The 12,445-nt window shown below is 37.6% G+C and overlaps 1 protein-coding gene across 2 annotated transcripts; it reads left to right on the forward strand.

The window, feature by feature from the left end:
* Nucleotides 1-133: 133 nt before the first annotated feature.
* On the forward strand, nt 134-12,021 carry hint1 (histidine triad nucleotide binding protein 1). 2 transcript variants are annotated; one of them, XM_006626832.3, is made up of 3 exons: nt 134-330; nt 1,791-1,895; nt 7,515-7,838. In XM_006626832.3, exons 1-3 carry the CDS (start codon nt 220-222, stop codon nt 7,677-7,679), a joined length of 381 nt encoding a protein of 126 aa, XP_006626895.1. In that variant the 5' UTR covers nt 134-219; the 3' UTR covers nt 7,680-7,838. The 2 variants fall into 2 exon arrangements, with proteins under 2 accessions (XP_006626895.1, XP_015224247.1); XM_015368761.2 differs by lacking the exon at nt 7,515-7,838 and adding an exon at nt 11,714-12,021 and having other exon boundaries at nt 135-330.
* The last annotated feature ends 424 nt before the right edge of the window (nt 12,022-12,445 follow it).

Raw genomic sequence — 12,445 nt, forward strand, 5'->3', positions numbered from 1 at the left:
AGTCATGTAAAACATTTAAGAAAGTACCGCAAATGGGATAAGAGGGAGGGGTAACAACTTGGATCGGCATGTGCGTAGCCCAATGAGTTTGTAGGCCTTGCGGCGCGCCTACTCACCCATGAACCACTAACATTTCGGTGGGACTGGAAAACAGCGCCGGCGGGTGGACCTGTCTGTTTTCGGAATAGTGCGGCTCAGGGTTGTACAGTAGCTGAGGCCATGGCTGATGAAACAGCAAAGGCACAAACTGCCCAGCCTGGAGGTGATACTATTTTTGGGAAGATCATTCGTAAAGAGATTCCTGCAAAAATATTATATGAGGACGAACAGGTTTGGCTTTCTTATGCATATCTCCCCCCCTCCTATCTTGCTCCTTTCATTGTAAGGCACGCAGAGGGTTCATAATGCCGGTAGCTTTAATATTTTTAATAGTAAATTATTTTAATGCACCAATAAGTTATACTTTAATTGTATTGTTTTTCTCATTATGTCCAAAATAGTAGTGTTGTAGTTTTGAGCGAAGTGCTGTGCAATGGCCTTGTAATGCAAGATAGGCCTTTGATCCATATTTTCTATTTAAACACCATGTATTAAGTAGCGAACTTCGCGTATTCAGTAAAAATGAATTTTCAGTAAAAATGAAAAAGTTGGCAGGATTGTCGCATCATATTCATATACTGACGTGTTTTAAGCGGGCAGCTGTGGAATAGTCTGTCATCATGGAGATGCATATTTGGTTTTAGCTGTAGGGAATGGCATATCGCTTTGAAACCAAATCAAAATTCCGTCTCGCACTTATGGAAATATAATCAGATTTAATTTAATATTTTCCTAATTATGCCGCAGGACCACCATAAAAGTACTCGCATAGAACCAGTCCTCCTTTTACTTCACTAATCGATTTCACTTCTTTATCTGAGAAGTATTTACATTTTATGTTTTTGCATTTAAATCAATTTCAGTGATGGATATTATTTTAAATGCCTTATGAAACGTGGAAATAAAAATGCAGGGAAAAAAAACGACCGGTTAAGAATTGTCCATATTGATATAGGAGACACTAAACGATTGGTGCACAGGTTTCGAAGTGAAGGGTCGAGCCGGATTAATACAAACGATTGATCATTTTTTTTCGGCGGCATATGTGTAAATTATGAAAGTAATAAATGCAAAATGGTGACAGTTCCGGGTCGCCGTCGTAGAAAGTTCGAAGGGATCAGATACCTTCCGGCCATTTGTGTGCTGGACGAGCTTGATACCTGTCAAGCTTTAGCTATTGTCAGCTCAGAATGGAGCACTTTTCAATGTTTTCTGAGACATAATTTCTTGTGTACTGTGTTCTTGTGTACTTTTAGGACTGTTTCTGAAAGCTAATCTATCTGCTGTGAAGGGCTAATTAAAATCAATCTAACTGTCCACAAGTTTTCGAAACTCTAAATGATACTAACTAGTAGTTGAAATGTTAGTAGAGTCTGGTAGCCTAATTAATACAAAATTATGTTGTATAATCGGAAATATGTGGAAAGCAAAAATGTATAAATAGGTAAAGATGTGAAGTCGTGAGATACTGTACGATAATAAATTGCTCTTTAGTTTTGATGAATCATAGTTTACCATTTTTACTGTTTTTTTATCATAAGGTCTGTTTTGAACATATAGTAAGGGAGTCGGCAGCATGAAACTGCGTTATAGTGTCTGTGCTGAATGAAAGATAGAGGTAAGTACTTAAAAGATAACTTAACAACTGTGCATTGTCCTTAATTGTGCGCGTTTGCTTACTGCCTTTTTAGTGCATAGCCTTTCACGACGTTGCGCCTCAAGCCCCAACGCATTTCCTAGTCGTCCCTAAGAAGCCGATTCCTCAGCTCTCCAAAGCAGAGGACAGCGATGCTGCCGTAAGTATCACGATTTATACCACCTGATCTAAACAAAAAGGGCTCAGTAATTTACAAGTTTTATCCACGAAATGAATGTATATGACTGGCTAAATTTCTAAATTAACTGCTGTTACACGGCGATTCATTCCACCTGATCATTTTTACACATTGTTAGGGTATCCATCAATGATGCAAAGGAACAAAGTTTTAAATAATTTATTTGAATGACTGATACGTCCACCAAAAATTGATATTATAGTTCAATGTTAAGAATGTTTAATTGCATACAATAAATGCTTTAATGATGCTCATAAAAGTTTATATTTTAATTTTAAAAAAATGTTTACATTGAGGAAAGCTGGTGAAATAAAGCCACTGAAAAATGGTTTACTTTACAGTACATCCCTTGGATAGAAATAGGCAGTCATTTCGAGTTTTATATGCTGGTGATTCTCTTACGCCTTATATACCTTATATACTATAGACACCCTGTTACGTGTCTATGTCTAATCTTGCTAATACCCTCTATAAATACAATTTTAAACCTTACATTATAAAGCACCTTTAATAAAAGAAATATAAAAAAAGAAGTGGGAACAAAAATCATTGAGTTATGGTGTAGTAGAAAATTGTTATACTGTAATAAAAGACTGTATAGAGCAAAGGGATTAGTCAGTTGTCATGATTGACTCCACAAAACTAGTTCATTCATACCTCTAGGTATTCAATTAAATAAAACATGTACACGAACATTCTGCTCTTTGGCAGTGCAATGAAAGTCTTTTATAACGAATTTTATAAAGGTCTCTGAAGTTTTCTGTTTTCTGGTTTCTGTGGGGAATAAATGCAGAAGTTAACTCACAGAAAACATTCAGATGTTCAGATGTTGCTTGTATCACCGTGTTTAATAATAATAATTAATATAGTGCTTTTCTGGACACTCCACTCAAAGCGCTTTACAGGTAATGGGGACTCCCCTCCACCACCACCAATGTGCAGCATCCACCTGGATGATCTGACGGCAGCCATAGTGCACCAGAACACTCACCACACATCAGCTCTCAGTGGGGAGGAGAGCAGAATAATGAAGCCAATTAATAGATGAGGATTATTAGGAGGCCATGATTGGTAAGGGCCAATGGGAAATTTGGCCAGGACGCCGGGGTTACACCCCTACTCTTTTCGAGAAACGCCCTGGGATTTTTAATGACCACAGAGAATCAGGACCTCGGTTTTATGTCTCATCCGAAGGACAGCGCCTGTTTACAGTACAGTTTACTAGCAACCCACTACAGCTAAACAGGTGTGAGCCTGGTCAGTACCTGGATGGGAGACCTCCTGGGAAAAACTAAGGTTGCTGCTGGAAGAGGTGTTAGTGGGGCCAGCAGGGGGCGCTCACCCTACAGTCCATGTGGGTCCTAATGGCCCAGTATAGTGATAGGGACACTATACTGTAAACTGTAAACAATATACTGTAAACAAGTGCCATCCTTTGGATGAGACGTAAAACTGAGGTCCTGACTCTCTGTGGTCATTAAAAATCCCAGGGCGTTTCTCGAAAAGAGTAGGGGTGTAACTTGTAACCCCGGCGTCCTGGCCAGATTTCTCATTGGCTCTTACCAATCATGGCCTCCTAATAATCCCCCTCTATGAATTGGCTTCATTACTCTGCTCTCCTCCCCACTGATAGCTGATGTGTGGTGAGCGTTCTGGCGCACTATGGCTGCTGTCGCATCATCCAGGTGGATGCTGCACATTGGTGGTGGTGGAGGGGGGTCCCCATTACCTGTAAAGCACTTTGAGTGGAGTGTCCAGAAAAGCGCTATATAAGTGTAAGCAATTATTATTATTATATTTTGGGAAACAATTCATAGGCAACAGCTGGAGACGTCCGACAAGGGCATCTTCAGGATACAAAGTGTCAAAAACTAGCTTCAGTGTTGCCTGCATTAATCTGATTTTAATGGCCAGGTTGCAAGTAAGATGTGACTTAAATTTGCTAAAATGTTCTACATCTGAATTACAGTTGACCCCAAAATATTACCTACAGTGGTGTGAAGGCATTACGCTCGTGTTTTCTTAATTTCAATTCTTTATGACAAATATGAGATTTTTGTATTTTGGGATTAAAAAGAATCAGCATTGTTGAGTGCACTTAAAAATCTATAAAAGTAAACTGTACGCAGTAACTTGTAAAAATTTACAAAAGAAATTTCCAGGTATGCATAGCACTATATTCTGTTACTCAGGACGAGGCACAAAACATCTGGTGAGGTGAAGCAACTGTATTACATTGTAAAGAAGCAGGCTTGTGAATACATTTCAAGACGGTTTTCCTGATAAGTGGAGCTTACTTGTTAACTCTGCATGCAGATCACACTGGAACATTTTGTGGTGAAATATCTACTGCACAACCCGTACTTATTCGCTCGTACATTGCATTACATTAGTTATGACAGTGACTAGTGAGCAGGAAAGCCCGCTTCACGTCACAATTCTTGGGAACTCTCACCCGTGGCTAGACCAGGGCTCTGCGGCAACAAGGCAGCTTACAGTACTTTCACAAAGTTCACAATTTTTTGCTTAATTTGAAATTTGTTCATTTTTCTATGCTGTCAGTGATTCTTTTTTTTTGTTACTGAGATTTAATAACTGGTCTGTAAAAGTGGGACTGCAGTTCCCTTATAAGATTGCCATGTAACATTTTTAGGCTTTTTAAAGCAAAGCACAAAGTCTGATCTGTACGTCTTTTTTATATCATGTTTTCTATTCCTATTTCATGGAGGATATGAGAAAATATGGCCGGCAGTGTACATAATAGAAAATATTCATCATGTGTTGTAACTACATACAGTAGGAGCTGCTGCAGATAAGAGAAGATCCTCCTCCATCTTGCCTACTTGATAGCTGAGTAGCTAAACAAATTGAGAACAACTTTCTGTGTTCTAGATGGGTGAGATTAGTGCTGGGTGATAATTCGATAACGATAACTATCCTGATATAATTTTCCTCAATATACTTTGAACAAAAGTTTGATAAATGTTCGATATATATGTTTAAGCTTTGCGCATGATATGCGCATGCGCACAAAATACTGCATGAGTGCACGTGTGTGTTGCAGACCAGGCAGCCAACGTGGTGTTGTTTAGTTAGAGTGGAGAAACAAGCGACACTGAAGCAAATGTAGTGCTGCCAACGACCAGCTCAAAGGACGATGACATCGTCTACAGAAAAGGTCATTCAATTTCGGTAATTTGGAGATATTTTGACTTTTTACGATCAGACATAAAACAGAGCACTTTAAACTTTGCAGTCTGTCTGAGCCATCTTCCTTGTGTGTTTTATCACACTGCAGTATTTCATTTTTCTATTAAGATATTTATTTTTTAAATTTTACTCATGCATATTTTGACATAAAGACTTGAATACTCTCTACCTCAGATTTGTTTAATGTTCTGGTGTTTGGCAAGTGTTTGTTGTGTTCTTAAAATAAAGAGTTGTTTAATTTACCAATTAACTGTCTGGTTTCTTCAGCTTTCACTCAGGAGAAAAAATCTGCCTTTAAACTTGAAAGAAATAAAGATTTGACATTTATCGTTATAATAATCGATATCGACTGATATGAAAATGTTTATCGTGATAATGTTTTTGGCCATATCGCCCAGCCCTAGGTGAGATTCATCTTCATAGTGAAGAAAATAAAGGCCAAATACCTATTGTCTAGCTTCCTGGAGCTTAGAATCACTGATTATATATACATTTTGATAACAGATGATAAACCTGCTTTGTATTCAGCCCAATTATTTCAAGTCACCATAAATATTGGGGCACATTCATTTTAAATACATTTGCACTTCATAAAGTTTGAAAACCATTGAATCTTTGAGATGCTTTGCTGTACCTGTGAATTCTTGCTTTTTTTTTGCATGGCCACATTTTTCTTCAGCATGTAAAATGCATGCAATGTTGGCTTTAAATCTGTAGATTTACTTGGCTAGTCTCAGATTTTCTGCTTTTTTGTCTTTGATTACATTTGGGCTGTTTGGGATCATTGTCATGTTGCATGGTGAAAAACTGCCTAATAAGTTTTTTTCCGTTTAAGCAAAATTTTGTTATTAATGAATTAATGCTGCTGCCATAATACATTATATCAACAGTTAGACGAGTTCCTAAATTAGAATCTAAATTAAAATAATTATTTAAATTTCTAAAATTTAGCTGTGAAGAACTTACCTGTCAGTATTTATCAAGTCATAGAAACTGGTGCTGCATTATATCTGTTATATCTGATAATGGAGGTAAATAGAATATGTAATTAGTATGTCTTAGTCATGCTGCTGCTTTCCTATGCAGCAATTGAATCCATTCAGTGTAAAAAAACTGGAGATTTTTTTGGGTAATCTGTAAATCGGTTAGAATTTTGGTTAAATTTTGATAGTTAAATGTCAAAGTTCATATAAGGCAGCAGTACTTCTCTCACTAGGAGATTTCATTTGGATAAAGGCACTGTGGTGTTAGGGTAGAAACGCATTGTGTTTACTTGTTAAAATTGATATAGTCAATTAGTCATGAATCGAGTTCCTTGTTCGTAGTAGGTCCTTGTCTCACAAGTTTAATGGACCAAACAATATGGCAATATGCAACTGCTGTGTCAAGTGGATGAATGGATGTCTTTTTGAAAGGATGATATATTAATTATTTCTTATCTAAAAACATTGGAACTATGAAGGAAAACATGACTATCCAAACTATGACTGTTGTATCCGAGAATTAGTCAGATTGATTTTTACATATTTGCAGAATGTAAATCTGTTTTTTTGTCTACACATTTTTTAATTAGGTAAATTATTTCTGTCATTTTATTTCTAGAGCTAAACGAGGGTCTTTTTGTGCTTCTTGAATATATTATTTGCTTAGTAGAAGCTCTTAAGCTCCGGGGTGACTTACAAAACATATAGGTTAAGTAAATACAAAAATAGAAGAAAATATAATACAGTACAAAAAAGTAAAAAAAAGTTTTAATTTACTTTTTCCACATTAACAATTGGCTTAATAATTATTGCTTAAATTAGTTCTAAGAACTGCTTCCTCTACTGCTGTCTACTGTTTATGCATGCCACTAAAGATTAAATCTGCTCCCATAGATAATGTAGCTACTTTTCAAAGTTTTGTATTTTCTTCTGTTTTTTTAATTAAAACTGGACTTAAGCATGTATTCAGTTTGTCTGTTATGTACTTGGTGGAAGAAAAACTAACTTTTAAAGCAATTTAAAGTGTTCAAGATTACAGATGACCTGTTTCCCCCATTCGGAAGGCTCTTTTGTTAGTTAAAAATCCAAACAGAGAAAATTACTGATGGACAGCATACCTGAGGAGGATGTAAAATTTGCTAGTACTTTATATAACAAGTCATAACGAATTCAAAATTGACAAAGAGGATAGATAAGGGAAACAAAGCCGAAAGACACTTGTTTTAGTGACTCCCATTCTTAACAAAAACAAATCCTGGGAGTTTCTCTGCAATTGAAAGGATGCATGAAACAACCTGATCCCCTTCCTGTGTTGTGTTTTGAATTAGGAAAAGGCCAAGGCGGTTTGGCTGTTCTTTCAATATTAGCGCCCTTTTGTGTTTTTTAGCTTCTTGGACATTTAATGATTGTGGCGAAGAAGTGTGCTGCTGATGTGGGCCTAACCAAAGGGTATCGCTTGGTTCTGAATGACGGGCCTGATGGGGGACAGGAAGTGTTCCATCTTCACATCCACGTGCTCGGACAGAGGCAGATGCGCTGGCCCCCTGGCTAACATCAGTAACGAGACTGACCTGTGTTTGTGTACCACACAAACAGCAGCCATGTCTGACATCGGAATCGCTTCTGTTAAGAGCATTAATATCTGATGCCTCAGTGCTACTTCTTCAGTCTGTTTACTGATAACCTGTCAAATAAAAGTTCCTAAGCTCTGGCTATGTGTATTTGTCTTGAGAAGCAACCTGTTCTTTCATAAAGAGAGGTGTGTGTGTGTGATATTACTCATAAGTCCACATGGTTGGTACTGTAATTACAATTTCTGAAAACAACTGAATGAGACTTGGAAATGACTTATAGGGGAACAGTATTCATTGTAAGCGGGTATTATAAGCATGTTTTGGAAGTGTTCTCATCCTAGTGTAAAACTTTGTGCAAATGGCCTAGCTGTAATACAGTATATTATGGTTTCAGGGCTGTTTTAAATAAGGTTCTTCGATGATTAGCATTTAACCTAGTTCTTTGTAGTGGTGTGAGTCAATTAAATTTCATTTTTAGTTTAACTTGTATCTTAGAAAAGGTGGCCATCAGTCTAATATGTGCAGTCGCTCAGTAGATTTGGGCTGCCAGCAGGGGCTGCTGTTTACTAAAGCATGAATCCCCATTTACAGAAATTGCAGTGTATGATCTTAAATACTGATGTCTCTGAACATAGAAAAACTAGTGTTACCTGCGATCATACAACCTTTGCAGTTTAATTATTTTAGGAGCAAAACATGCATTTCTATCTCTGAGTTGGCAACTGTAATGGAATCTATTTCCCCCCCCCCCCACAAAGTTTTGTGGTGGTTTTGTTGGGACCCCCAGATTCATCTTCTCTGTTAACAAAGGTCTTGAAACCTTTAGATTGCTAAATATTTCCATACAGACATCTATTCAAACCATAATTGTTAATCTATTCAAAACATAATTGTTTTATTGATAGTTATATGAGAGAAGGAAAATTAAGAGTGCAAATTCACAAATAGTTTCTGAATATTCAATTGTTTAAGAAGTCTAGTTATATAAGTGGATGTTTTTTTTTGTGCTACACGAGCCTGGATTGTGTGTTTGAAAGGAAAATATTTGATGTATGAGAGAAAGGTAGCAAATGACTAGATGTTATCCTAGGGGAAGTGTATTAGAGTGTTGGTATTTGTAAAACCTTTAAGATCTTTATCCCTGTTCTAGAACTTCAAAATGGAAAATGTGTTTGAGTTGACTGAGGCTGTTCTCGTGGAGAGTATATATTTTTTTCTCATTTTATATGACTCTGGAGTTTTATACACAGCTTTGAGTTAACACTAAAGTAGAACTGAGCCTGGAGAGTTTAGGGGGAAAAGCAATTTAATGTGTTGTGAATATTTGAAACAAACTGGACAAAATAGATACATAAGATAAAGTATACATGTTAATGTGGATACATGATGATGTTTTGACTGACACTCTTAATTGTGTTCAACTAGTAGAAGGCCCATAGACACAGAAGCAGTGACATTTGAAAACGTGTGAACTATATGGCTTATGGGAAGCGTATCACAAGCTTTAGCTGAATACGACTACTTGTATTAAGAGATTGCAGCTCAATTTAATGTCTTCCAGTGATTTTAATCTGCAAAGTTCTGAAGAGGGGTCATGAAACTAGTACAGGTTCTACCACAATAGATTGTTGTTGATGAAAACCCAAACTATCCAAAAGTAATGTAAAATTATTCCTAGAAAATTACGTTTGTCTATTAAAGATCCTGCAGATGACTGAAATACATCTTCCTTCAAGAATAGTAAGATATGCATCAGCACAAAACGGTTTCAGTAGTGTGTTGCTTCTTGGAAAAGTTGTCAGAGGAAAGGCAACAAAAAAAAAACATTTTTGCAATGAGTAATAGAAATGACACTGCAATGACCAAATCTGGAACAAAATGTTCTTTACAGATGAATCCAAGTTTGAGATGTTGGGCAGTAATCCACGGCATTTTTTTTTTCTGAGCAGTCTGGAGAGCACTGTAACACTCAATGTGCAACAGTTATGGCTAAAGCACAGGGGTGGATCATGAGAAGTGTAGGGTCTTTTCTCAGCCAAAACGGTCGAACTCCAGCTGATGCAGCCGGACTCTGATCCATCATACGATGGCGTCTCATTGGGCAGGAATCCACCTATCAAAATAAAAGTGACCTCCCCAGCTTGCAGTCAGTGCGTTGAAAACCTCTTTGGAATGTAACGAGGCTGACAGAACACTCAGAAGTTGTGTTCTTCACATGGTCCTGATCTGAACATAACAGAAGCTTTATGGGCTGACATCACTGCAATGAAAGCTGAATGGTAACCAGACAAAGCGCAGTAATGGGGGAAAAATGGCATCCCTTGATTTGTAATATGCAAGGGAGCATGAAAACAAGATTTCAAGCTCTGTGTAAAGAGAAAGGCTCACATATCGATATTCCTAACTGTTTTAATTTCTCTGCAGATTTTCTCTAATGAGTGTTATATACATTTTTGTCATCTTTTCACAATTATTTCCAGAACTGTATATGGTGTAACTGTTTAAAAGATTTAAGGACATACAGCAGGCATAAATAATGCATGTACTGAAATTGAAAATAAACTTCCTTTCAGAACATAAGAATAGAAGTCATGAGATTAAGTTAATAATGTATGTATGAGTGAATGTGGGATTTGGAGGTCTTAAGCTCTTTTCACAGAAAGTCTTGTTCTGAACTATTTCAGAGACTTCTTAAAATATTCGCACGATACTGATGTTACTCCCTCTCTTTCACACAGAGGTTTCCTGAGGTCTTACTAATCAACAAATCTTTCCCACGGCAAACAAGATTTGTCCTTCAAAGAACCCGGTGTCGCTGTAGTCTTTTGCTTTCAATAAACTTCACATGGGGTAATGATGTAAAGATTACAGGAGTCTAAGGGCAGGTGTAAATCTAACATCGTGTTGTGAATAAGGTGGTACCTAATCTTTAAAAAAATATGTTCTGTTCAGGTAACAGCAAATTGATGGTATACAGTATGTGCTGACTCAGGTGCACCTCTCAAAACTGTTTGGCTAAAAGATCTGAGCAAAGGATTCTGTTAAGCTCATTTGGTTGAATTATTAAAGAAATTAGTTCATTGGCAGCATGGTGGTCCACTGGTTAGCATTGCTGCCTCGGGTTCAATTCTGGACCTGGGGTGCTATCTGTGTGGAGTTTGTATGTTCTCCCCGTGTTCACATGGGTTTCCTCTGGGTGCTCTGGTTTCCTTCCACAATCCAAAGACATACTGAACTGGTAGGTTAATTAGCTCCTGGGAAAACTGGCTCTGTTGTGAGTGTGTTTGTCTGTGTGTGCCCAGTGATGGACTGGCATCTTGTCCAGAGTTTATCCTGCATTGTGCCCATTGCTTGCCAGGATAGGCTGTGGCTGCCCCGGTACCTCGTACAGGGTAAAGCGGTTAGAAAATGGATAGATGCATGAATGTACAGTACATGCAAAGTAAGACAAATCATGCACCCATTTCCTTGCATTTTCTTAAAAATAGTAAGGTGGGATTTTGCTGTTCCAACCATACCTATAATACTGCTTTAGAACAGAAATATCCATTCAGAAAAAGTTATAAAAGATATGTGCCATCTCTAGACCATCTAGTGAGGTTGTCCCGCACTGTAATAAATTTCAAAGCTTTGAACAGGAATAGGCAGTTCACACAGCACATCATGCTGTTTCCGAGCTCACACCAAACACTATAATTCAGGACTTTAGGGGACCTATCTGAAATGAGCACATGGTTTTTGTCAGGGTAAAAGATCCTTTTAGTGCAGGAAACTAAACATTTTCAAATATATGCAGTATTTTAAAGCTTTCATAATTTAAGACTGGTGATTTAAGAGCTCTACGAACAGTAGTCTTCATTTTATTATATGCAAAAGTAGTTAATATATTAACTTTTATCGTGTATGTTTTTTTAAATATTATTGGTCATCGCCAGGTTCCATGATTTACATAAGCTGCAGGTTTTAATATCCGTGTTCTGTTATTTCTCTAAGTTCACCTCTGTCTTTTCAGCTTCTTGGACACCTGATGATCGTGGCAAGGAAATGTGCAGCTGAAGTGGGCCTTCAGAAGGGCTACCGGCTGGTCGTGAATGAGGGGCCCGACGGGGGGCAGACTGTGTATCACATTCACATCCACGTTATTGGAGGACGGCAGATGGGCTGGCCTCCTGGTTAACCTGGCTGGGATGACTGCCAAAAAAAAACCTGGGCATTTGCGGAACAATATCTTTTAATGGAATTAAAGCTTAATGACAACCTCGCTGCTTATTTGTGTCACTTCAGCGGAAGGAATGACAAATAAAGTAATTTGAGCCAGTGTTCCCTGTGCCAGGTTTGCTTTTGATGATTCTTCTGGAAAATGTCTTTTGATTTGAGTCACTTTAATCACAATACACTGATCGCAATGCGGCAAACTCTCTCATTCACAAAAGAACAATATTATCTGAGCTAAACGTTAGTCTTATACAGTACAGTACATTTAAAGGTGAATGCCAGTCACGATGTTGATTAACTCTCTGGCCATAGTAGGAAAATATATAAAACATAAGGGTGTCCAAGGGGTGATATTAATGTATTCCTGCTGTCTGGTAACAAATCACACCAGAAAGCATTTTGGCGACTTCAAAACAGATGTCCAGTGCCCATCATTTGAGCATGAAAATATTAAGCTTAGATGGGACTAACTTGCTGAGAGATCCATGTGAGATGCTGTTTTTAGCAATAATCAGTTCTATGGGTTTAG

This window comes from Lepisosteus oculatus, chromosome 3, assembly GCF_040954835.1.
Source record: "Lepisosteus oculatus isolate fLepOcu1 chromosome 3, fLepOcu1.hap2, whole genome shotgun sequence".
NCBI lineage: Eukaryota > Metazoa > Chordata > Actinopteri > Semionotiformes > Lepisosteidae > Lepisosteus > Lepisosteus oculatus.